The sequence below is a fragment of the Mercenaria mercenaria genome, chromosome 3 (assembly GCF_021730395.1).
Source record: "Mercenaria mercenaria strain notata chromosome 3, MADL_Memer_1, whole genome shotgun sequence".
NCBI classification, from domain to species: domain Eukaryota; kingdom Metazoa; phylum Mollusca; class Bivalvia; order Venerida; family Veneridae; genus Mercenaria; species Mercenaria mercenaria.
In genome coordinates, this window is record NC_069363.1 from 86118261 (window position 1) to 86144003 (window position 25743).

Consider the following 25743-nt stretch of genomic DNA (forward strand, 5'->3'; position numbering starts at 1 on the left):
TTAAGGTGACACTACAATTTGACTTTCGGGTGAATGACATAAAATAAAAACAATACATTCAGTTGCTTCCAAAAAATGATATCGTTATGATGTAAACCAGTATTTTCCGTTCCCTATATAAAAACCATTCTTACGTCTTGATTACGAGTTTTGGTACCCGTTTTGCCAACAATAAACTTAAACAATAGAAACTTTTACTGACATTTGTGAGCTCATCAAACAATTTTAGCACAGTTGTTATGGAATGTTGTGTAATTTTTAATACTACAATGTCCTTCAGAGATACTTACAAAAGCAGTGCATATGAAGATGAAGAAAGAAAAAAGACATATCATGAAAACTAATTACAATTTTTGACAGGTAGAAAAGACCTATGACCTAATAAAAGTTTGCTGTTATTTAAACCTTCCGATTTGTTTTCTTAAAAAGGTTCTTCTTTATTGTAACATACAACTCATATATTAAAACAATAAAAGCATCGTCCGTTTTCTCTATTCAAGTCCGGTAATAATTCCTATTCTCTCAATCATCTGATATTAATTAGGGTCATTTGTAATGTTGGAAACAGATAAAATAGATACTTTATTTTTCAGATATATATTGAGGATTACGCACAAGATACGAATATGTAGTTACAGCTGCATTAACAACACGTCTATTGCATTTTAATATACATGTATATAGTAAACTCAGGAAAACACAATGCGTTGCATATATAACATTCCTTTATATAACGCAATTTCATCGACAACATTGCTACCAAAACTTCCAAATCATGTGTACCACTTTTGTTGAATTTTATCTCTGCAAACACCTGAACACATATCACATGAGAGTCTTAAATTATCTGAAATGTAATCATCTATCTTATTCTTACCTATATCCAAAGGTTTCCAAATAATCGGCATTGTCTGTTACATCTTTATTTATTTCAAATATGCTGATCTCATCATATCACTCGGCCTTTACAAAGCTCTCTGAAACACAACTGAGATTGCCATTAATCTCAATAAAGATACATCTTCAATTTATCTTTGAATAACTGAACAATCATAGTAAGAACAAAAGTCTTGCCTAATAGTGCTATTACCTATTACTGCAAGTCTAAACCATGCGACGAGCCTATGGGAGGCAATCAATTGGTTCTCTCAGCCCCGGGAGCCAAAGAACTTGTTAAACGATCACTTGAATAAATCTTAAGCTTTTGTTTTTCTTTCTCATGTTAGCCTAGAAAAAACATAGAAAAGAAATTAATAATTAATATTTTTTCATTTTTCCGAAAAGCGATCAAAACTGTTGTATCAGACTTTTTAAATGAAAACAACAAAGTTACTTTGTATCACAAAATGCATAAATTCTGGAGTTGTTAGTTAAATAAACGTTTCCAGGATTTTCATTTTCCTTATTTTTTTGTTTAGGAAACTGCATAAATTAGAAATAGATTAATTGGTTTTAGTTGCTGTTGTTTGGTGGTTTGTGTGTGTCTTCTTTAAAGCGACCAAAACTATATACTGTAGTATAATTTGCACAATTTCTGCTATTTTCAGATATCTCGGGCGCAGAATGCCTTTCCTTTAAAAAGCTGACAACGAAACATCTAGAGATGAAGGGTTCCAGATGTTTCGTTGTCAACCACATTTTCTGCTTGATCGTAATTATTTCAATCTAAACCAAAAGGCAAGTTTTACAACAGTGTGTAGCTTCGGAATTCATTTATTTCCTGGTTGCGCAACCAAGATTCGTAAAGAGAGGTAATAATATTCCTAAAAACTTGTATTTCTAAGGAATTTCCGAACATCGGTCAAATACATACTTGTCACTGTAAATATTTGACAACTATAATACAAAGGTCTTTTATTCAAAAGACTTCGTAGGAAGAGAATGTTAAATAAATTTATATATGCTAAAATAGGTAAAGGTAATTTTTGTGAAACCAGGAAAGTCAAATTTTGAAAATTCATGCAGAGATAATCTAACATGTAGTAAGCAGTAAGTGAATCCAAATAAGTGATAATGTTCGTTTGTTAACGTTTCGACCAAATCCATTACTTGATCAAAATCTGAGTAACTACCTTTAAAGACTGAACCATAAAGAAACAGTTCATTTCATAAACCTTATTCATCGCATTTGATTATCGGAAAATCCATTTGGTATAAAATGATTCATAAAATTTAAAGCTCGGTAACGAAATTATAAGTTTTCACGTGTAAAAGTGTTGTTACATTGAATTTCATAACATATTAAGTTTGATGTTGAAGTTAGTTATCGTCATCAGACCACTGGTGTGGTAGGCACGTACTACAAAAAGATTTTAGGTTCAAATCGTACAGTCACGCAATTCATCTTTTCTACCTATTTTACTCAAAACATTTTCTTGTAAATTTTACTTATTTCATAGTGTTCCTTTGTTTGCAATGATTCAGTATTTCATACAGATATGTCTAAGACAGAAATCGAATATTTTGACCTTGACATACTAATATACATTAAGTGTATAATTTATGGATGCATTATATATGTCACTGACGTTTATATAAAACACAATACCTTCGTAGTAAACGTAATGAACAAAACACAAAACAGAGATAACAATTTTAGGTTAATATAAATAATCAGAAAAGTAAGAAATATTAAATTCACTGGCAACATTTCATATTTTCTACAAAAAAAAAACAAAACAAAGAAAAACAACAAAAAAAAAAATCCGTAGACACTCTTACGAGTTACTTTAACTTTTCTTTTCTTTTTTCTTTTTTAAGCTTAATGATTTTATAATTAATTTCAGCCATTGTATTTAGTTCGATCCCCATTAGAGGCGTACATGACAGTCTGGTAACAAAAAACGTCTGTAAATCAGTTGTTGATTCGGTAATAAGAATCAATGCTACCTACAATCGAATGACATTAATAAAATGGTTTAAATTTAAGTATACGGTTACATCGCAAATAGAAGAAAATTGCCTCATGAAATATGATCGCACGGGTCATCGACTGTCATAATATATTGGGATATTGCTAGAAGATATGAATAAACACTATTTTTTTTTAAACCTAACCGATATTTATAATAGTTAAAGAAATTTGCGTGTCGTATTTCACAGCTGATAAGATTGTCACTTCCTACTTGTATTTGGTTGGTGGCATTTGTTTGCTTATATATATATATATATATATATATATATATATATATATATATATATATATATATATATATGATACATACATTTCTAAATATATAGACAGCGTCAACTTGACATGTATACTGTTTGTACGGTAGCGCAGAGAAGACATGCACAGATTGGATAACGTGATGTTTACAAACATGTATGCAAATAGATTTAAATGAAGCATAAAACCTTTAACATTATTGTAATTATAGACTAAAGGTAAGGGGAGCTTTCCCGGAAACACAAAGCACCCTAAACACAGTCATAGGACAAAATTTGAATATTTTTAATATTCTAACCTGTTACAAATTAGCTTAGAGGTATAGCCTACCGATTATGTTTAACACATTTTTTTCATGTATGGGTTCGAATCTCGTTATTGGCAGTTTTTTATTTATTTTGTCTACGACACAACGACAGAGGCAGTTTTTAGGATAATATGGCAGATGAGAACACTTTAGCATAATGTTAAAGATAATATTAATTAAATGCATTTACATAATGAATATGTAGACATAAACTATTATGTAGATACAAAATGTTTAAAGAATGAAACGAATAATACGGCAATAGAAAGGTAAACGGGTAGGGCATACGAAAAGAATATGGTTTGAAAAGAAATCATATTGATTCGAACTTATACAAAGCGAGTTGATGATTTGTTACTGTTATTTGCATTTTATCCGACTGAGCTGTTTCGCCATGTAAATATCTAGCAGCAAAATGAAAGAACTACTTATAATTATTTGTAAAATAATGTTATAGCAATGCGATTTGTTATTTCATCAATAACCATGTCGCTTCTGGGCGGTAATGGGTGTATCATTGGGGATTAGTACATTGGAGCATGGCCAAGAAATATAAATAAGAAAACATAACAGAAAACATTAAGCTTTCTCGTTATAGTTCGACCGCGTGTTTGGAGCCGTGACGGAATGATACACTTTTTCAGTTGGGTTATATCGATATTTGCGATTCATGCTTGGCTGAAAAATCTCTCTAGACTAGGTTAATATGTGTGTTTTGTTTACCATGAACTCAATTATATCGCTGGCGCAATTGTTAAAACGTTATGGTTATAAACCGTGAGGTGCGAGATTGGTAGAACGTAATGATTATAAACCGTAAGGTGTGAGTTCAATCCCAGGTTACGACCATATATTTTCTCTACTATACATTTTTTTCAATTTTATTTTAGTCAAACATTTTTGATTTGTTTGTTTGTTTTGGGTTTAACGCCGTTTTTTTCAACAGTATTTCAGTCATGTAACGGCGGGCAGTTAACCTAACCAGTGTTCCTGGGTTCTGTACCAGTACAAACCTGTTCTCCGCAAGAACTGCCAACTTCCCCACATGAAACAGAGGTGGAGGATGAATGATTGCAGACACAATGTCCTTTATCAAGTCGTCACGGAGAACACACGCCCCGCCCGGGGATCGAACTCACGACCCCGCGATCCGTAGACCAACGCTCTCCCTACTGAGCTAAGCGGGCGGGACTAAACATATTTGAAGACTCGTTTTAAAAAAAAAACACTTTACATATTTCGATCATAATGCTTCACTGTTTCTACATTTTGGTTTATTTTGCTACTTTTATTTCAATTTAATTCATGTCATATAATTTCAACTTCACTTGCTGCGTTTATTGACAACCTTCAGTCGTCAGTGTCAGCCTCTCAGTCAGACGATGTATCGGAATCAGGGTTAAGCTCGATGATCACCGGTGCTGGAAGATCATTAACTTATCAATTCAATGAAAAGCACAGTATTCTCGAGCAATGACTATTGAAACAAACGATTAAAACATGTAAAAAAGAAAATGTGAAATTATCAAGGCTCAAACCTTGAAAAGCAAGATTGTTAAGCTAATGCCATATCCTTTGGACCATGCATTCGTTTACATTCAATTCCTTAACTTATACCGTATTAGTATGTATTACATACGTAAAATCAATCGATTTTAAAGAAAAAATATAAAGATTAAATTATGAGGAAAAAAATGCAGCATAATAACGCACATCACAAAATCAGTTTTATTGGGGTGTCATTTACAAACATAGTAAGATTCTAGATTATTAACGTGTATTACTAAGGAGGTTATGACTACTAAATTCAGAGATATGTAGTACTTTTACATTTGAAATGAACACCTTTAACATTTGTCTTCTGGAGTGTTTCTTCGAGCCTTTATTCATGTTTTCCTTGTCCAAGTAGATCGTTAGTACATGCATATTCATATGCAATTCTACTGTCACTTGTATCAGTGGTCATATTATCTTAAGAAATATGTTAACACAATTTGTTAACGTAGTGAAAAATATCTTGTAGAACACGTTTGGTGTCTTCTACCAAATATGTCGTTAGTTAAATTAAGAATAGCATCAGGTAAAATCTATAATTTCTAGATAACACAATTATCTCAGTACAAAACCGCTTTTTGTCTTGAATATGTTATATATATATACATTATAAACAACAATGGTCCATATAGTAACGCATTACAAAAAGAAAATCGACTTCAGGCGAGGAAAAACCATGTCAACGCTGTAGGTCTTTGAACAGAATCTATATGCGTTATTAGACACGTGTACCTGTACTTCGATTCTCCTAACGGTAGCCAGTCATTACCCTTGTTTGGAATGTCTCATCCTTTCATGTGAAAACTGTCGAGCTATCTTGCGGAGGGTCGACGGTTCTACCACTGTGTCCTCTCTTGCTTGAAATATACCAGAAGGATAACCTGTTGTTTAACTCAACCATTAAAGCTAAGAAGTCTTTATGTTACTTTAAGCCGTGTCGTTGTGACTTAAAAACCATAAAGTACAAAAACAACACAATGCAAATAGAACAAAAGGAACATATCAAGAAAATGTGGAACGTTTGTGCATGACAGAAGTGCAGTTTCATTGTTTGTATTATTATACCTACATTTAGTTGAGATAAAAATTATTTTCTACTTTATTTGTGTAATTCGTCACTAAACATTAACCATTTAGTATTTGACATAAACAGTTCTTATTAATAAAAAGTGTTGTGTTATATACATGGATAGAAAAAACATGTGTAAATATGTAAAACATAGCATTAAAGAATTTGGCATATCTCCTACAATCTGTTGTTTAATTTTGGATTCTGATTTTATTTACGCCGCTTTTTTGTCCTTGTCCCACTCATGAGGAAAGTGAGATTCCAGGTTTTAATATACAGATGAAATGACAAGTTATTTTGATACTATCGTATCAATATACTTAACAAGGTAGAGTACGTTCGACGAAACCATAAAGTTTGTTAAAATGGTAAGGATTTGTATATTATTATTTTGTGTTAAAAGATTGTAAATCTTCAGGTTTTTTAGTGTCTTAACAAATAAATCTAAACATATCTTAACGCATCTGGCTACAAATAACAACAACAAAAACAACAACAAAAACAAAAACAAAAAACAAAAAAAAACTGATAACTCAATTTTGTAACAACTTTTACTGTTTAAAAAAGACAAGTTTAAAAGGCATAAAATAGATACGACTTCTGTGACAGACAACTTCCGTCAAGCTTGGAAAAGTGTATACATTGCAGTAAAACTTCGGTATAGGGAAAACAACTTGTAACTAAAGATTTTATAACCTTCAGAGACAAACATTGTAGTTATAGGCGTATGGTTGGTTCGATTTTATGTGTTTATGGATTTAAAGATAAAAAGTGTATAGTTATAAAGATCAAGATTACTTCAATAATTATATACCCGTTATAAATAATTTTTACATGACATTACGTGTTATTTTATTTACATTTTGTCGCATAAAGGTAGATTGAGATAAAATAAGAGGAATAACAATTTACGCTACATCTGTTGAAACATATCGTGTTTAGATTGTTTCTAATTCCATATCTTATGTATTTGATGAAGGTTGTATGATAAAGAAAAGTTAACTTGTGATATAATCAAGGTTTGAATTGAACTAAATATATTATACTTAGTGACTTTAGGAAATGTCTGTGTTTAAATCAAAATGGAAAATCTAGAGTCATAAGGAAAAGTAATGTTGCGTCAACGAAGCTTTCTCTTCGGAAGTTAATGAAATCAAGGATGCAGAATGGAAAACTTTAAAATACATTTTCTTCAGTCGCAGGAAACATACGACTCATTGGTGTATCGACTTTGCGCTATACCATAAATATTTCTAATGAGCTTACCGTTCAAATTCATTCTGTGTAAGCATACATTATATTAGCAAATATTGGCCCTATATCATAAAATAGGCTATGATATACACAAATGATTGTAACTTTAGTCATCTTAAATGCCATTGGGAAGTAATCAAACGTATATATGTGTACAAAATATTTAATGTATTTGTTCTTTAACTCATTGCAAGTGTATTTACCTGGTGTAAGTTCCGGCAGTATCATATTTTCAGCACTGAACTGTGAGACACAGTGAAGAACAATAGTAATATCAATCACTGACTGATAGTGCCATAATTTGCGTTTTCTGCCCTGATCTTGCAAATTCTTCTTTTTTAAATAATATTTGCTTACTTATTCTGTTTTGTAGCAAATCTCGATGAATGACTACACCGTTATCGCTTTCTGGATGGCAGAACGCCTTCTGGATGGCATATTGCTTTCTGGATGGCAGCTCGCTTTTTGGAGGGCAGATCGCCTTTTGGATGGCAGACTGGGTGACAAATGACATTACGATGGCAGATTGCTGTCAGAATTATAGATAGTTTTATGACAGATCGCTTTCTTGATGCCTATGATTATCTTAACAGGTATATTTGAAATGAAATATAATGTAAAAGATGTTTTAAATTACTAGTTTTTCACTGCTATGACTTACTTTATTGTAGATTTCGGCTTGAAATTATAAGAACAATCAAAGTAGCATGTTACAGACATTTTGTGATACATTCATCGCATAAATCTAGACAAATGTAAGAAAATAACTACATTGTGTAACATATTCAATTCATAGACTTGTAGGTATATTCTACAAGTTTAATAGTAGGGAACCACCAAAGAGGTATGTTTTGTGTCTGATACTTGTTTTAACAGTTACCTTTCTATAGTTCTTTGGTTTTCTTTAAGCAGTTTTTTATTTTACCTTCTTCTCCCCTTGTTTATCCAATTTCCTATTCTATATCTTTCATATACTGCAAAATCTTTTTATTTCCTGTGCACGAAATGGTGGTGGTGGTCAAAACAGCTATTGCGTTTGGACGTCAATTCATTGATTTCAGTTTTCGAGCAAAAAATGGTTCGGCCTTCTTGGGATTCATAGTTGTGGATTGACTAAACCATGAAATCCACGAAAAAAAGTCTACATGAATATTAAAGATTTCACAGTCAACGAATATATGTTAGTCAGAGTATGAAACAACCCATTTCTAAGACAATTTCTTTTTGTGGTTGGCCTGCTCTGCGATATATGGCTCATGCTGAATTATTGTGATCCTTGCTTCCGGGGAATCTACAGTTACCTTTTTTGAATACCAAAATGTTCAAAACATAGTTTTAAAACAGATATCCGTTATTAAACTAATAACATTCCACAAGCTTAATTAAAGCGTTTGTGTGCCTGTGATAAAGGCTTCAACAATTAAATTTATATAATAGTATTTCATTTATGGAACGGTTGGTTGGACACTTAATCTACCTATTTGAACTAACCTGTTCGCCAACGTAACTTTTGATGTGTTCCGTTAAATTGTCTCGGTGAACATTTAATTCGCTTTGAGCTGGGATTCGCGACCTATGTTTTGGTTATCATGTGCTGTCACTCTGATTAAAACGTATGCACTGTGAATCAGACCACGAAATACACGTTTAAAAACATATATGTATGACATACTTATAACTATATTTAGATAATTATATACGCCGATATAATACACCCGGTAGAAATACATTTGCGCATTTCATTTAAAGCGTGATTTAGACACAAACTGTTAGAATAAGTGAATTAAATAAAGCATCGATTATGTGAATAATGACATCTAGATTTATGTGGAAATAACGTTTAACCGGAAGTATAATTTATCGTTGAACAGTATGGAAATATATAAAAAAGGAAATGTGACGTTCATAATCGTTTTATAAAGAAGGATTGAATATTACCTAGAGTAAATTGGTATGTTATACTTTTAAATTACCTCCTTTCTTTAAAATGAAGTTCGCGTGTGATCAGTATTAATGATTTGATCATATAATTATTCTGTTTATATCTATTATACCTAATTCTATCAAAAATGGTATTTAACTTAAAACTTGCTACTACTGTCATTTTCTTTGTAAAACTCATGTCTCACAGAGGCTCCAAATAAGTCCAAATAAGTCTTTACTATTCTTATGTTTTCCTCCGTTATCATGTTGAAACTAAAATAGTTCTTGAAAAATATGTGATAAGATAGACATGTTTCGATTTATGGAAGGCCGTACACGCCATAATGTTATAATTGAAGTTTTTTGGGCAACAACTGATGGTCTCTAACCAATATGACAGCTAAATATGACTTTAGTCGGAGGACAGATAGTGTTACTGGTCATCAATATCTTTCCAATGATGAAAAAGAAGACATTTTTTTCATGCAAAAATAAGCGTAAATTTGAATATATTCTTTTAATATTTCACCAATTTTCTGGCACGTGTGCCTATTTATGCCTGTGTGTTTTTTCCCTAAAATACACATTTTATGCAATACAATTACGTTAAGTCTAGATCTGGGCATTAATTGACAGGAGCCTTAGGAAAAATGTCAATATTTTTGTAAAGTCTAAACATTTCTTAACTCCCTGAGGCCGATATCGTAACATACCTGCTGCGGCGGGATAAGAATTACCACCTGACGTCGAAGAACATTATCTAACCTTATCATAATCACACTCGCGTGCAGTCAGTTGAAAACATGCAGGGAACATTTATTAACTTTGGTGAAAATTAAAATATACTTACAAAGTACTCGAAGTTTGAACAATTATTTTTTATATCCAATTTCGTCCGTAGCTTATATCCAAATAGAACAAAATTTTCACTAAACAATTTTAACACACCTATTGCGTTTAATAGATATTTGAACATTAAATTCTAATAAATAGAAATGCATCACTGAATATTTACATCAGCATTACATAAATTTACACCTGTTTTTGTGTGAATATCAGTGGTTTATTTTGATGTATAATCTATTTCTAAACATGTACACAAATGTTGTGTGTCACGCGCTGAGACAGTTAAGTTGTAATATTTACATCCATCTTTGAATAATTATTAAATTTACAAACATACGTTTATTTACATATTCTTTTTTTTTGTATTTTATGAAACATGATTCGTTGTGTTATTTTTATCTATTTGTATCGTATGTGATGTAAGTGTACCAATATTTCAGCCTTCTAAACTTAACATTTTCCGACCATTCATTTATCTGATAATGGAATCGCATCGAATCATCATCCGACGGAACTGATATTTCAGAATCAGCATGATAATAAATAAATATTTTCTTCATTTTAAGAAAGATCTCTGGCCGACGACATTATTTTACTCTTTTGAAATACAATATGAACGAACACAGCGGAGATCGTGTTTTTATTTCATTTACATCACCGCATAGTTACAGACATTTATTTTAACAAGGGAACTAATTATTAGCACAACTAGTAGTTATTACAGCAAAAAAAAAAAAAGCAAAACAGTATGCAAAGTATTTTTGCTTTTGTTAAGATTATCAAAAATTAACAAGTACTTATCGCAATTATCATGATCTCGGTGCCGCGAGTATACTCGTCAATCGCCGTCCTGAGGAGTCCTGATAACGCGCGTATAGTCGCATATCGACGCAACAGGGGTAGAAAATATAACGCCTATAGTCGCATTTCGGCCCCAGGGAGTTAATGAAACTTCGTAACGTGTTTTTACTGGGTGATACTTAATAATGATATAGAGAAATAAGATGAGAATCATTCCTTCATAAGACAGAAACTACCCATACAAATAGTAACAGAGAATAAGGTTATCGTCTTCATGGGAATGAGGTAAAGATTCGCCCGTTATAACCAGTAAGTAATGTAAACTCAAGAAAAGATTAAAATTAAACAAACCTTTTACTGCGTTTAAAGTATTTTATCTTGTGTTTTGACAATTTTGCTACATTTCATGTGTATTCAACAAGGTTTCATGAAACAGCTTTTTCCCAGCAACATTTAGACGCTGTAAACAGGGGGTCATATTATTCACGCGAAAAATACTCAAATAAAGTATCACTATTCATGTTTTTCGTCCGTTAGTATAGTGGAAATAAGATATATATATATATATATATATATATATATATATATATATATATATATATATAAAATGGGACTAGATATACATGTCATGTTTCGATTTACGAACAAGAATGTTATAATGGAAAACTTGGTTTTGGTCTCTTGCCTGATGTGACCTTTAATAATCTGTTAATCCTCGTAAGACTTTATTCATCAGAAATTGCAATATGATCGATTTAACTAAATATTATAATGCAAGCTCCGGCGTGAGATACATTTAAGTTTGACGTAAAATTTTGTTTTGTTTGCATCAACAAAGATTCAATCAGTAAAAACCCCTTTTTACTACGAAACTGGACACATGCATACTAGTAAACACCATTTATGAAAATAGGGGGAAAAATCGCAAAAAAAGAAGATTTTTGGTGAAAGCATTATACAAGATGTATGTAATAGCATACTAAGAGTATAGAAAAGTATCATGGTGCAAAATGCATTTTTGTTTTGGGGGGGGGGGGGGGGGGGGGGGGGTGAAAGTTTAAAAATATTATTGAAACTGTGAATTTCTGGAATTGACCAATAATAATGCTAATATTGTTATAAGAAAACGAAATTTTGCATGGTATTAGAGAATTCTAACACAAACAATTTAATCTCATGACTATTTTCAAAACAAACATCCCAGATGGCTACCAAAATCCAAGTTGGCCGCCATTAAATACTCATTATACAGGAAACCGTTTAAGTATTTCACAAAGCTCAAATAGTATGAAAGATGACCAGCATCATAGAAGAAACACACATTTATTTCAAAACACACTAACTTCAGTCTTTAACAGATTCAAGATGGCTTCCCAATTCCAAAATGGCCGGAACAAGGTCATTTAGGCATACAGACACTGAATAGGTAAATAAATTCTTGCATCAAACATGATTCCAACTTTTCTTCTGATTTTTATTCAGTACTGACAATATTCTTCAAGAAAATGTAAGTTACAGACATTTAGAGATGGTCCTGATGTGTGCTGCAGCCATTGGAAATATGACAATTTTATATAGAAAAAAGAACAGCTATTTGATGTGTTCTAACCTACAAGGGAAAATTGGTACAAATTGAAATCTGGCCAGATGAGCATGGAAAAGGTTTACTTTGAGTGGAGTTTGATAGAAAATGACATATTTATTGCAATTTTGTGTTAAATATTATATTTATATAAAACAAAATTATCACATTTTCAATGTTTTGAGTGTATTGTATTTTTTGTCAAAAACTGCATATTGGCCTTACCGGTAGCCTAAAGATTGCTAATTTCTAGTAGTTAGAGGTAAAATTGAACATATTTAACAGTTTAAATGTGTATTTTGACTGCAGATCAGAGCAGAAAATGACAAAACAGGGCAAAAGAAGGCTACAGTTATGGTAACTGATTGGAAATTATGTCTTGACAGCTATTTTTGGCAAAATTTGACGAGTTGTCATACGTTACTGAAATTGCCATAAAACCTTAGAAACTGTTGATATAATACAAAGTACAAAATAAGCTAAAAAATAAGAAATGGTGTACAATCTAAGTTTCCACGACAAATTCTGTCATGTTATTATTTCATTGTGAAAAATGCTACCTGCATGCCGAGCATTGATCTCTCATGTCATTTTAGCAAAAAATTGCAAAGAAAATAAGGAAAATAGCTCTACAGAGCAAAATAAACTGAGGACTTTTTGAATCCGTCATTATGCCATTTCTTTCGCGCCATGTTTCTATTTAGTGAAAAAGAAAAAAAAAACTGAAAACAACTTTTAATGTAATTTTGCCTCAAAACCATGATTATCAGATGGAAAACGATCTTACTAAGAATAAATATCCATAGAGTACTCATATGTTTTGTTGATAAATAAGGAAGTTATCGCTGCTCTACGACAATTTCTACTGCTGAATGACTCGGCAATTTTGTCTGTATACTTCACTATTGCCCTATATTGAATCTGTTGGCAGTATGTTTTCCGTCTTAGGTAAACTGCATACTGTATCTAACTATAACTAGCTTATCATATGTAAAAACAATGATAATTATGAGACAAGTTGACAGAAAATCGACGATAATTCTGGTTTAAATGTTGTGCCAAACTGGGACATCTTTAGATGCATAAGTCTGTTTTTATGGGTTGATTCCAGAAATACGCAGTTTCATTGATATTTTTAACATTTTACCCCAAAATAGACATTTGCATCATGATTCTTTTCTATACTTTTTATACGTTGTTAGATACTTACTCAAAAGATCAATTCTTTGCCATATTTTCCTTTATTTGGCATTTTGGCCATAAATGCCTTTACTAACGTCAAATGAACAAAGAATGTTGTGGTAATATTAGGATCATAAGACCACACAATCATCTTTTTTAGAAATCAGCCACTTTCTTCCTAAAAAAGAATGACACCCCGAAATCAATGGTAGTTATTATAGATCTAACACACATGACCACATTTGAGATCTCAAAATGGTAACTATTTATAAACCGAATGTCATCGTAAAAGCAAAATTTACAAATTTTGGGGGGTTTCCCCTAAGATATTTGATGGTCTCAATATAATTTCATGGACATTCATAAATATGTGCTCCAGATGTACGTTGATAGAAAGGAACAGATTATCAACATCATTATCATCATCATCATCCATCATCAGCAACAACATCATTGTTCATCATCATCAGTCATTATCATCGTTCGTCATTATTATAGTTCCTTCATTATCGTCTTTCTGTATCATTCTTCATATTTTTCATCATCATTATAATTATCATCATCATCATCATCATCATTTTTATTCGCCATTATTCATCATAAGCATTTATTATAGTTAGTATTTTTTTATGATTATTCACCATCGTTCATCATTATTGATCCCAATAATATTATTCAGTGTCACCACTCACCAATATATATTAATCATCGTTTATCACCATCGTTCATCAAATATCATTATCATTGTTATTCAAATTCATTTGCATCATCGTTCATCATTATAGTTATTATTGATAATCATCAGTATTCGTCATCATCATACCTCACGGGTATTCATCATAATTTATTATCATCACGTCATCACTTAGCGTTCATCATAACATCATCACAAATAATAATGAAAGCGACTGAAAATCAGAAGAGAAATGAGCTATTGGTTTGTTAAGCACAGAAAGTTTCGACATAGTTACCTATGAATTTGATAATAAACTCGGTCAAAATGACTTTTTGTACTCCATAAACAGGTAATGAAGGTTGGCGATTTACTTGCTAGCTTTAAACCATACATTCAAGCACATTTCCATCTGATTGAATGTTTTATTGTTAACCTGAATAGAATAAAACCCATTACTTGTTTACCGAAGTACAGGGAAGTGTTTTGCTTCGTGTTCGCATTGAGTAATAGGTAACACTCCTTATTGAAGAAACTCTGTAGTGTTACCGTAGAAAGGCATTGAATATCATATGATAAATTACTTCAGATCTACATACACGTTGGCGATATAGATATTTTTAGATAACATACCTAACTTCAAAAGATTTTTTGATTTTCTTATAGAATTTGTCTTTTAAGATAGCATTCGTACCGTAAAAACCACACAACACAGGCAGTTAAGAACACTTATTTTAGTTTAATACAATGTATTTCATAGAAGAAATTATATTATAGGTTTATTTAAACAAAAACTATTTGATATACAAACTTATGACGCATTCATATTTGAACACGACAATCTTTCAAATAATATTATGTAATCTGAAAAAGTTTGAAAATAAACAAACGGTGTCTAAAATCATAAAGACCATTTACATATCTCCGCTTTACTTAATTTTCTTTTAGACAAATAATTTATTAATTACTTTTGCTTGATAAAAATTGATATATTTCAATAGGTTAATTAAATGGTTAATGATCTCATTTATAGACATAAAACTTTTCTAACAAAAGTATAGAATTTTAACAAGCAGAAAATGATGAATTTTTATTTTTGATATGATTTCATCTAACTTTCCGGCATAAAAGTCATATTTGCTTTATAGCTAAGTCATTCGTGAATTATATGTTCATGTAAACGATTGAATATCCTAGAATTATATTGGATTTTCAACTCCTCTGCAGTCAACTCGTCCCCATTTATGTCATTTTGTATCTCTTGACGATTTCGACCCCACCGCACACACACACACACACACACACACACACGCACACAACACACACACATACACACGCACACGCACACACAAACGCACGCGTACACGCACACGCACACACACACACACACACACACACACACTTTTAGGCACGTTTCGCAGGTTAAAACGTGCATTGACTAATGCGGTCGTGTTTCTCTATAAAGATACATGTACTTCTTGTTAGAACTAATTCGTGATTTATTTTTATTTATACCGAACTGTTTTATGCTAATTTATGATGAGAAAGTCATTTCATTTACACCATTGACCTATTTCGTGTGGCAGTCATAACCAGTTTAATTTGTCTAGATTTCAAAGACCTTTCAAAAACGTGCTAGTGTACATACTACTTAGTGAGGCAACCATTTGGCACAAAGCCACAAACCTTTAATAAACCCAAGTGCTTGGTGAGAATCTCATGAGTTCTCCCCCGTTAACATGCCAAGAAAAAGCACCGTGTACCTGGCGTGTCTATCAATCAGACATCTCACAGCAGCAATGTTATTTGACTTCACTGTCTTTAAAGATTACCTGAACATTTTCAAATTTACGTTCCCAAATGTTAGCAATTTTCTCAGATACTGCAATCATGGAGTTTTCTGACTATCTGCCTCGCAGGTATTTCTAAAGAACACACGCTTTAATTTCAGATCTTTGTTCGCTTTTCATAGCTGCATCTATTTTGCTTAGTGTATATGACAACACGTGATACAAAAAGTAATATCTCCGAAGTGGTACAATAGTTAAAAAAAACAACTTTGCAGGATAGTAAAGCAGTCATTCATGCATCAGCCATGTAAACTATGAGTTTCTTGCCTGTCAAACTTCTATGGTAGCGGAAAATTGTCGTTAGTTTTAGAAAAAACATATGAAAAAGCAAAACATATTCTTATTGCGCCGGGCATTTCGGTTGCATGAAGACTCGTATATGTCTGTATGCTTGATATGGTTTAATTGTTCAATGATAACGGTATTTTAATAAAGGAACGGTGAAAACTTTACATTACAGGATGAATTTCCTTAAACGTGTGGTTTTCTGTTAACGTTAAAAACAAGGAAGAATATTCAACAGGGAATGCCACGCTCCAAAAACGCAGCCTCCCCAAAAGGCACACACGAACAACCCTCGCACACAACACACACACGCGCACGCACGCACACACACGCGCGCGCATACACGCACACACACGCGCGCGCACACGCGCACGCGCACGCACACGCACACACACACACACAACAAACACACAAGGACAAAGAAACAAGTACAGGAACACAGTGGGACGCCTTGGAACGGTCAGTGGCAAAACCACCACTGGGGTTATTGTGCACCTAACCTCACTCTTACTCCCACCATGTTTCAAAGTCACAAGACAGTGTAAATAAAAGTTATTCCCGCCAGGTGAAACCCTAACATACATGTACGTAAAGACAACAGAAGGCATGTAATGTAAACCAGGAAAGAAAAATATATTTATATATAAATGCAATCCTTAAGAACCTAAAACGCATACATGTACTCACTGCCTTTGCAGAAAACAGAGCAACAAAGGAAACACCCTTAAGGGCCCGACGAAACAGGCCACAAGACGGGGAAATCATAATAGCTCAGTCCTGGTGGGATTTAAGAACTATATTAATCATAGAATCATCCACCTGTTCCGTCAGACACAATCAAAGAGGAAAGCGTAGCGTCCAACTGTAAAAGGGCTGAACACCAAACATGCGGTGTGTCTCAAAACAGTCGGGTCATAACCTCTTTTCATAAAACGTTTAATGACTACTGAATACAATTTGAAAATTTCCATGACCCAGAGAGGTTAAAGTCGCGTAGAGCTCGGTTTTGTGATCTTTACACTATTTCAAAAATTCACATGGCTGATATACTGCTATATTTAGGTATACATTATGATATAATGTACCCGGTGTCTTATTTACGCAAGGCGTGGCTTGGATAAAAATTTCGGAATGACTGAAACAGAAAGTGGAAGTTATGACATTTTGAGTCAATGTGAGAACAAATTGTGCTAAAAAATATGACAAAAATATTCTTTACAGAAAGGCATAACAAAAAAAAAACGGGACCTTTATTCAACATAATAAAGCGGAATTAGTTATTACGTAGGGGTATGCTATAATTAGAATTTTAAGAACGATATTCGTATATAAACCCAACACTGAAGGCTTACATGTATTAGTAATACGTTTACGTATTTTGTTAATTTCTGTAATACAATATTCTATACACTTTTCAAAAATAGGTATACGTGAGCTGTTAAAAAAATAACGTAGGATTTGTCTCTAGCTTTTAGATACTTTAATAAAACAAAACAAGAAATACATTATCGCGATTTGCAATTTTTCTACAAATTCTAGGCAAATGTGACGTGATTATTATCGTAAAGTTAAAAATTATAATTCCTCGAAAACAGTCACTTTCACAAAATCGAAGTACGGTGATAATATTTTAATGACGCTAACGACGTCTCGACTTCAGCGATATGCTTCCACTAAGTTTGCATTAATTCATAGTGCTTAAATTTTATAAGCAATACCTAAGTCATCATCAGTTATTTGGTTAGAATACTGAAAAGAAGTATGAACACTTCCGCAAATCATCTCAGACAGGCTGTGCACCGTGAGAAGTTTGTCTTGAAGTTCATACGAGGTACCATAGTTTGACGTTAACGTCGTATCACATTTTTTTGGTCTACTTCCCTCGGCTTTTAGCAAAGCTGAAACATTTGTAAATAGTTTGAATAACTTGACAATTAGACACAAATGACTACCATTGCTGTGGCGTCATCTAGATCAATTTATAAATTTCAGTTAGTGGTTGCCAAAATCTCTACATAACTTAAAACTGTCCAATTATCTTTGCGAATCGATGACGTTATAACATTCATTATTCAGTTTAAACATTGTTTAATTCCACCTCCCACGTCCGAATCAGACCATACTTTCTGTGAATTGCGCCTTGACGTGTTGCTGCACTTGGCACGCTTTCTGTTAAACAAGTTCAAACATTAGCGATTTCAAATCATGGCAGATGAAAAAGCGACTGCGCCGGATATGTTTAGCCTTGGTAGCTGAAACTTTCTTCGAGTCTCAGAAGCAATGTTAGAAAATATGACCAAATAACACAAAAATTGCGAATGAAAATTGTATATTTCACAATTCCCTATGATGCCGTTTGAAAGCAGAAATCTACGCTATGTTTTCAATAGCCCTCGTAATTCTCAACATTGCATTTATTTTTTTAACATTTTCAAAGCTTGCAATAGCTGTCATCAAATTCGTACACTTTGTGTTTCATAAAGGCTCTAACTTTGCCATTAAGGTGTATCCTAAATATGTTAAAATTTCCCTTTAAATGAATGGCGACGTAGTAGTTTTCATCTGCTTTTAACATTGGCAGATCATCTAAATAAAGTATATAAAGTGACCGGGTATTGAATGAGGCACACGCTTCGCGCTTCGCAGACACTTGTTGTATTCAATAACCGAATGAAAATTTAACAAACTGCAATTAAAGTTTATCTTCAATAATAACTTTTAAAATCTAGTGAGTGATGCATTGTTCAGAAATGAATAGATGCCGATAGCACTATCTTCGAGCTACAAAGCACAATAAACAACGTCAAGGTGAATGCCCAAATATGTTAAGACGACGTGACGTATATGTAAACATGTCTCTGCCCAAGATAACAGACCTTGACAAACGTAAGTGATAATGCGATCAATATGTCTAGTTTTATCAAAGAAAACAGATTCGCTTTTAATTATGAATAAGTTTGTACTTGTCACTTGTTATTTAAGTAAATGGTAACTACTAGAAAAAAAAAAATTCAAATTAAATTTTGACATTTCAAGCCAACATACACCCCGACATACAAAACATTTGTTGAAATATGAGCATATATACACGTCAAATAAGCAAAATCGATGTGGTAATATTAATAAACCAGATATCGAATAGTTTTATTTTTCAGACTGAAGTGGTAGAGCGTCCGCTTCGAGTGCGGGTCGGGTTCGATCCTGCCGCGTCATCCCAAAGACGTAAAAAATGGTACTAGCAGTTCCGCTTGGCGCCACACATTAAGGGGATAGTGCTAGGACTGGTCAGCCCGGTGTCAGTATAATGTGACTGGGTGGGGTATCATGCTACGTGTCTACGGCGTGATATTCCAGTGAGGCAGCACTATAAAGTTGGGCACTGTGCTCACTGCTACAACTAGACACCGTCGTTTATATGACTGAAAAATTGTTGAAAAAGACGTTAAACCCAAACACACACACACACAAAGCTGAACAGATGCCATATGACCTATAATTGTGTCAATGTGACGTTAAACCCAACAAAAAAAAAATATATAAGTCACTTTCTTTCAAAATGATTGTTTAAAATTTTGATAAGTTAGTCAAGGTCGTTGACATTACTAGTATCTTTCTTTTGAAGGAACAAGTTTGAAATTATCTGCTTAGATATTCAGTTTATAACGTAAAACTGTCATAAATTGGAGCATAACATCAGTGTTTAAAGTTCTTTTTGTCTATATAAAATAGTCACAATTTATTGATTTTGTTTCAAAAGTATACATATTAGGACAACATTATTACCTTCTATAAACCAGATTATGTACACATCTGCATTAAACCTAAAAAAAGTTGTTTATATTTCTTCATCTTACAACGAATAGAGATAGGTACACAGTATATTTAGTACAGGGAAGTGTTCCAGTTACTTGACAATATAAATAAACTGACGGGAACCCTGAGTTTCGGAAAATATAAAAAATATAGGTTAGTAAATATCAGGTGATTAATGACTAATCATCGTAATACATAATATATATAAGAGTTTGAGATATTGTGGTTTGTAATTGCCACCTTATTCTCATTTTCTGTTTATAGTAGTTGTATGAAAATGTCATACGCTGTTTAAATTTAACTTAACCATGTAGATCTGTAGAAATAAACGTTTACGGTGCATATCTACAATCCATAGATCATTATAATTTTTGTTACTTTTGATTGCTGACCAAACAAAAAACAAAAAAAAAAAAACAAAAAAAAAAAGCAGAATATATATGCAATACATACTGCTGGGATGAAAAACGTTTAACACTGCGATTTTGTCTGTCTGACATGGCAGGTAAAATTCAGTCAGTTAAAATATTGTAGGCCGGGGTTCTTTATATTGTGGCATTCAATTTTCAGAATCAAACAGTTTCCAATATTTACTTGATTACTAAATGAAGTGCAACCTTTACTTGATAACTTAACACTGAAAAGGAACGACATTATTACTTTACACTGACTCAGATTTAATACAACTACAAGCCAATATGGCAAAGAACGCTTTTCTCAGTACTACTTTACTGTATAGTTTTTTCGGCAACCTTTGTTTTTGTGTCATATCTTTGATACGTTTGCTTATATCTTACTGTAAGTCCACATAAATATTGTCGAACATACAAAGTATGTGCAGGGGCTGTGCCCATTATACCAAAGGTCAAGTTCTCTAATGTGTTATATTTAGGTTATTTTTTAGGTTAAAGTTTTTCAGCAACCTTTGTTTTTGTGTCCTATCTTTGTTGCTATTGCTTATGTCTTACTGTAAGTTCATATAAACATTGTCCAGCAGATAAACAAAGTAAGTTCAGGGGCTTGACCCATTATACCCAAGGTCAAGGTCATCAAGTTGTTATACTTAGGTTATTTTTAAGGTTGAAGTTTTTCGGCAACCTTTGTTTTTCATGGGTCCAAACCTTTTCGACCGGCGGTTTGTGGGGGGGGGGGGGGGGGGGGGGGGGGGTTAGCGGCATGGTATCCTCAGTGCATTATTCGTGACAAAGCCTCAAATACACATACGACTAGGCACTGAACTGTCATAATCAGTCATATTATGGATTGTTCTAATTAAGTATGCCATTTTTTTACATTCTTCTGTTGAAGCCCTGGACATACAATCAATTAGCACTGCATTTGTCTAATTGTGGTATAAAGTTGTGGAAATATCATTTCCCTTGAACGGACAATGAAAAACAAAAAATACATAACGTTTACATGCGTAAACAGGCTTAATAGTTAGGCCTACATTGATTTTGCAGACGCTCAAACCGGAACTGTAGTGATTGCGCTCAATGATATATTATTTTTATAAAATGTAAACGATTCTTGGCGCGGCCCGTACAGATTTCAGTACTCACACTACGGAAAGAGACATTTTTAGTCAGAATACAAGGGAAGGCCAAATGCAAATCAGAAATCAGGTTGAAAAGAATTATATGATGCTAAGTAAATGTTATATTAGACTGCAATTTATATCTCTTTTCCAAAATATTTGGGGGGGGGGGGGGCCAAACTATACTTTGGCCCCCCCCCCCCCACTCTCCTTGCTTTGGGGGGGGGGGCCTGGCCCCCGCTGCCCCCCCCCCCCCTTTCCTGCTCCTACGCCTATGTTTTTCTATGATATCTTTATTACTTTTGCTTATATCTTACTGTAAGTTCATATAAACATTGCCCAGCAGACAAACACAGTATGTTAAGGGGCTTGGCCCATTATATCCAAGGTCAAGGTCATCAAGGTGTTATACTTAGGTTATTTTTAAGGTAACGTTTTTTGAAAGCCTTGTTATAGACATATTTTTGGTTCTTTAAAAGAAAATGACTTGAAATTAAAATTATTTCTTTATAATGTTTGTTACAATCCGCATAATTCTGATTGTATTTTTGACCGAATTATGCCCCTTTCATACTTAAAATGTTTTGGCAATCTTCGCTTTCTTGATGATACTTTAGTACAATAAAAGACAAAGACCTAAAACTTGAAATGTATGTTTATCAACATCATCTGCATGAGTGGTAACAGTCCCAATAACTCTGATTTGTATTTATGACCAAATTATGCCCCTTTCATACTTTAATTTTTCGACAATCTTCATTTTCTGGACATAGCTTTGATACTTTATAAGATTATGACTTGAAACTCAAAATAGAGTTTTACCATCATCATCTGCATGTGTGGTAACAATCTCAATAACTCTAGTTTGTGTTCTTTACGGAGTCATGCCTCTTTTGTATCTTCCTTTTAAGGTAGAGGTCTCTTATTGAGACATATATTCATTTTACTGTCAAATCGCCGAACAGTGGAGCGCGCTGTCTTACGGACTACTCTTGTTATTTATAGAAATATACTTGGCATATAATGTTCATTATTAATACCTGATAATATTTAATACATTTATATAGTCTTTTTTAAACAATGTAATCTGGAAATACATCTAAATATCAAACAAACAAAATGTCTAAATACATTTCTGTCGCTTACTGAAATTGTACCCCTACAATTTATAAATGCTATTTCCATGACTGATTATCATGCAATGTACACAGTGTACAAGTCTGAGGCACTTTATCAGTTTATGACAGTGTTTACTCACAAACTATTTTCATGCTGCTTCATTCTTTTGCAAGAAAAGTAATTATGGTGAAAACTTTGCATTGATTATATAATTTATATTTTTTTTTTCTTTTGATACTATATATTAAATTATTCATTTCACTTCAGTTTATATTTATTTTACATTGGTAAGGGTCAACTTTTTCCCACTTTAAGTAGTTTATGGAGACAAGTACAAATCTCTTTTCAGGCTTCAAAAAATGATTTGTCTTATATGTCATTAACAGTTGAAAAATGTGCTAACCTAGTGCATTTGGAATAACGCCATGCTTTTAGAGGAATACAGAAACAGTGAATGGATGTCGTCATTCACCAGTTTCTGTTACGATGTAACTGACTATTTTAGAAATAATAGATTTATGAAACAATAATTATGTATATTTGTTTTTGTTATAGATTGTAATCAAAGAGTTAACCGTCTCATTTCATAGCAAATACAACGCCATTGTTTCTAACATTAAGCATGAAATTTAACTTTTGCTAACAGAAGTCAGCTTTTGATCTTACGATTTTCCCCTTGTATAAAACTACATTTTTCTTTATGGCTACGCCACTATTTTATCTTAAGTTTTTACTATCCAGGGAAAACATTGACTATCAAAAATTTCCACAGGATTTCAAATTGAATATTAGATAATATGAAATAAGGCACTGTCTCAACAGGAAATCGATTTCAGGAAACAGGAAATAACTCGTGTTTACCGCTTTAGTCGAGTCATTTAAGACCATCAGCTTACGCACAAATATGCGTTTGTATTAATTTGTAAGTAGATTTTGGATTAAAAAATCAACACTGCCCATATTTTTACTGATGTGCAAGACGTTGCGGTCCGGACAAGTTATGTGAACGCTTATTAGGCACAAGGAAAAAGCATAATTATGCTTATAAAACACCCGAAGTCAGACGCTCTTTGCAAGCGCCAAGAGTACTCAATTTCTAATTCGAAATGATATCCCATTTGGTAAATCACATGTTAGCGTAGAGGGGTCGATCCCGATTTTCGTCGATTCGGTAATAAAACTGTTGCAGAGTTCCGATACAGAGTGATCTCCCGTAAACGATTTACAGTCAACTAGTCCCATAGTAAACTCGTCCTCTAACCAACTCGTCTCCACTTTGGTTCCTTCACATTTTTTCATATTTGTCATTTTGTTCCCCACTTTTCGGCCCTTCCTTTTAAGTCTGACATTTTTTTGTCAAAGCTTTCCTAGATTTTGATGAATATAATTATGATGTAAAGTGTACAATTTGGCTGTATAAATACGATATCTTATGTAAAAGTGCAGAGTGCATGCACGTTTCGTAGCTTAAAGTGTACATTGTTTAATGTTGCCGTGTATCTTTTTTAAAGCTATTTCTTGTGTAAACTTATTTTATATCTACATATTCTTTTACTATTCGTCAAGTGAAATTCGTTAACAATTGGCATAGTGAAAGTTTACACACGTTGTTTAAAGTCTTACATACAATTTAAGCAAAGGATGATATGTATATTTCAGGTAAATTATGAATTCGTTACAGAACAATGATTTCAACAAATATGATCGATAATGACGATTATTAAAGAACCTTTAAATATAGGTAATACATTTTTATTAGTGCCTTTGACCATAAAAATGCATACCCCACTGTTTTCCTAAACTTGTTTGCTTTGTAGTTGCAGTCTACATTCTTGACTCGTTGTTTATTACTAGACTTTCGTTTCACAGACGTTTACTTCGTAGTCATTGTGCTTATTTTTGACTTTCGTTTCGTAGACGTTGCCCATATTCTTGACTTTTCTTTTGTATTCGTTATATATATTCTTGACATTTGTTTCATAAACGTTGTCTATATTCCTGACTTTTCTTTTGCAGTCGTTGTCTATACTTGACTTCAGTTTAGTAGTCGTGTCTATTTTTTTACTTTTCTTTCGCAGTCGTTTTCTATATTCTTGACTTTCCTTTCGTTGACGTGGTTTATATTGAATTTCTTTATCCTTGTCTTTATTCTTGACTTTCGTTTTGTAGTCGTTGATTATATTCTTGATTTTTGTTTCGTAGAGTGAGTCTATATTCTTGACTTTCGTTTCGTAGTCGTTGTCTATATTTTTGAATTTTGTTTCGTTGTCGTTCTATAAGAGTGCAAATTTCCTATTTACTATAATCAGTTCTAAATATTCTTGAGTTACTTGGGTATAAATTGCAAAAGAAGCTTGTAAAGGTATTTTGAAAGCAATACAATCAATTGAAATATGAATTTAAAAAACACGCAATTTCTTAGTCTATCTTCAGTTTTATAGTAAGTCCAGCTTTTGATATATTCGTTGTCAGCTGAAAAACAAGAACATATATCCAATACAATGTATACTTTCCAAAAACGCTACCTCCAAGCATAAGAAAGAAATTTGAATATTTTTTTCTTATCAAATATAAACGATGTTTGTTTATTTCTATAATTCTATCTTATAAACATGTATATTTAAGGTGCAAGTGACTTATTAAAAGGAGTTGAATATACACATTGCGGAGTACTACACATCCAGTGCAACACAGTTTTTGGGAAAAAATGTAAGTATCTGTTTTCCCAAAGTCTGCAAAATATGTATTTTCAGGTCATATTGAATCGCGGAGTTTATCA

General features: G+C 32.8%; 1 protein-coding gene and 1 long non-coding RNA gene across 10 annotated transcripts in view; one reads left to right on the forward strand and one right to left on the reverse strand.

The window, feature by feature from the left end:
* The window catches only part of LOC123524173 (uncharacterized), a 51466-nt gene extending 41201 nt beyond the window's left edge, over positions 1-10265 (reverse strand). For 7 of the 9 annotated variants that reach the window (XR_006681232.2, XM_045302156.2, XM_045302154.2 and 4 more), the window contains exon 1: positions 878-1084. Coding sequence is in view for 3 of the 9 variants with exons in the window: in XM_045302156.2 (XP_045158091.2) it covers positions 878-908 (31 nt within the window). In the remaining 6 variants the exon portion in view is untranslated. The other 2 variants (XM_045302155.2, XM_045302157.2) reach the window with 2 other exon arrangements.
* Positions 8916-25695, forward strand: LOC128555758 (uncharacterized). The gene is made up of 3 exons (XR_008370335.1): positions 8916-9304; positions 24624-24705; positions 25590-25695. It is a non-coding gene; the product is annotated as an uncharacterized LOC128555758 (long non-coding RNA).
* Positions 25696-25743: the final 48 nt, after the last annotated feature.